Source organism: Phragmites australis, chromosome 24, assembly GCF_958298935.1.
Source record: "Phragmites australis chromosome 24, lpPhrAust1.1, whole genome shotgun sequence".
In the NCBI taxonomy this organism is placed as follows: Eukaryota; Viridiplantae; Streptophyta; class Magnoliopsida; order Poales; family Poaceae; genus Phragmites; species Phragmites australis.
This window is the reverse complement of record NC_084944.1, coordinates 19,609,572-19,612,088: the sequence shown is the minus strand read 5'-3', so window position 1 is coordinate 19,612,088 and position 2,517 is coordinate 19,609,572. Positions and strand designations below refer to the sequence as shown.

Below are 2,517 nucleotides of genomic sequence, written 5' to 3'. Positions count from 1 at the left end.
GGATTTGGATATCTGTTATTGCAGTGGCGAGAAGTTGTTAGCCGGCCTTGTGTAATATATGGATTGTCCCAATTCAAAAATTAAGCTATATTATTGTTTCTTCAGCTTGATCATCGAATTCTTTTTTCATAAATAACAAAACAAGTGTATAATACTTCGATTGGTTTCTTCAAAACACACTATGCTGGTAATCAATTTAGACTTTTGTTTTCCTAACAAATAGCTAGGTATTTAATCAGAAACTAAAAGGAGTCAACTTCATCAACTGTCCAACACACAAATTTCTATTCACGCACAAAAGTTTCTGAAAACAAATCAATATATTATATACCTGGTGAAACAAATACATCATAAGCATGTATACATGAACCCACATCCAAAGAAACTGGGATGTGTGGGGTGTAATGTCATCATCATCTAATGATACTTCCCTGACTGACAATTAAGAGAATTCATCAGTAAGGACTAGTAAAGCTAGCTACACGTAGCAACAACTGCCACTATATACTAACTATAGCAGCAGCAACACCAAACAAGACCTTTAATTCTTTTTCCTCCTTACACACCAACTAATTAGCTTGCGAAAAAACAAAGCTCAATAATTAAGGGAGAGAAGGGAGGAATATGATCGATCTAACCAATCAACTACTATATATTACATGATGATGTATATATAGAATCACTAGCTACAAATATATATATATATGTGTGTGTGTATGTATACACATACGACGATCAAATAATTTGCTATTAACTAAATCATGGGCGGATGGATGAATCAGCATTCAACAGGCAGCGGAATTGGTGAAAGGGCTGAACAAGTGCGCTGCTCGGTCGGGGCCAGCCACCTTGGGCCGGTCTGCGGCGGTGGTGCCAGGCGCTCCCGCAAGGCGCTCACATGAGGGGCAGATCGAGAGCGCAGCGGCGGGCATGAAAAAGGCGGCGGGGTGGGGATGGTTGAGAGCGCGAAGCTGTTGGAGCTCACGATGGAGACGGCGGTTCTCCTCGGTTAACGTCTCGAAGCAGCGCTTGAGAAGCTCACAGTCCACCTCTGTCTGCTTCAATTTGGTCCTGCAACCATCCATGCGCATCAAGATTAAGTATTCAATATATAGTTTAGTGTATATGTATGTGCAACTAAAGAGTTGAAGGAAATGATAGAAAAAAGATATTAAATGCTTTTCCATGAGCAGGGGGTTTATGTTAATACAAGAGAAATGTTTTTCTAATATGCTTGATTAATTGATTTTGTTTTGGAAAAAAGAGTATATGATCGAACTGCTACTTTATATATTAAAATCTGCGAGGAATATGATGGAAATGAAAAGAAAGGAAAGAAGATATGGATAGGGATTTTGAGGTGAATATGACTGACTAACCTGGCTCTTCTATTTTGGAACCACACCTCCACTTGCCTTGGCCTCAGGTTCAGTTGCTGGGCCAAAGCAACCTTTTGCTTCTGTTCAAAAGATATGAACAAGAAAAAGGCAAACCAATTAAGGAAAAAAAACAAACCAAATCTACTGATTATTTTCATATAACTAAAAGCTGATTTAATTGAGCTAATCAAGATCAATAAGTAGATATATCTGTGCTTCTACTTACAGGGTTGAGGGTTCTGTGCTCATTGAAGCGGTCCTCCAGCATCGCAGATTGCTGCTTGGTCAGCCTCAGCTTCTTCCGGTTGTTGCACCCTTCGTCCTCGTCCGCCGCCGCTGCTGACGATGCCACCGAGTAAAGCGCCCTGTCGGCAACCTCGTCGTCCTCCTCTGCCCTCAGCTCCCTCTTGACAGCGGCCATCAGTGGCCGCACCGGCACCGTCGGGCGTCCGTCATCAGCTGGGAGGCTGAGCGACAAGGACGGCTCCAGCGGCTGCGATGATGTAGATGGCTGTTCCTTGTTCAGCTGGTGGTGGCCGGAGCCGAGGGAGAGACCCAAGGCTAGCCCGACCTCTTCTTGCTCCATACACAGTTGGGAGCTAGTTGTTGCCTAGAGGGATCTTGCAAAAGTTTGCCGATGATCTGTGTGCATGTGCCCTCTAGCTAGCTACTTCTGTGCCTTTGCGTATGTGTGTTTGTGTGCGTATAGAGAGAGAGAGAGAGAGAGAGAGAGAGAGAGAGAGAGAGAGAGAGAGAGAGAGAGAGAGAGAGGTGAGAATATGTGCGTGAGGAGGGAGAAGAGGGAGGGAGAATGGGAGGATGGACACCCATACATATAGGCAGCCAGGAAGGCAGGCCACATGAGCCAAAACAAGCAAACACAAGCACAATAATACACTTCGCACTTGCAAAGGTTGAAAAAAAACGAAAAAGGTAGGAATGGAAGGGGTCTATATGTATTCAAGCTAGGAGTGCACTCCCTTTTCCTCTTATCCGAATACATCATATGCACCCCTTCTTTTTTTCATTTTTGCACCTCTTGCTGGGTTGCGGTTTGAACGTTGATTTATTTGTTTTCAGGGATTTACAACCAAAATTTCACTACGATATACTACAACCTTTCCCTTTTATTATAGAA

At 43.2% G+C, this 2,517-nt stretch overlaps 1 protein-coding gene across 1 annotated transcript; it reads right to left on the bottom strand.

The window, feature by feature from the left end:
• Nucleotides 1-301: 301 nt before the first annotated feature.
• Nucleotides 302-2,251, bottom strand: LOC133907876 (homeobox-leucine zipper protein HOX15-like). The gene is made up of 3 exons (XM_062349972.1): nt 1,606-2,251; nt 1,380-1,459; nt 302-1,071 (listed from the first exon to the last, which is right to left on the bottom strand). The coding sequence occupies exons 1-3, from the start codon at nt 1,963-1,965 to the stop codon at nt 786-788; spliced, it is 726 nt and encodes a 241-aa protein (XP_062205956.1). The 5' UTR covers nt 1,966-2,251; the 3' UTR covers nt 302-785.
• Nucleotides 2,252-2,517: the final 266 nt, after the last annotated feature.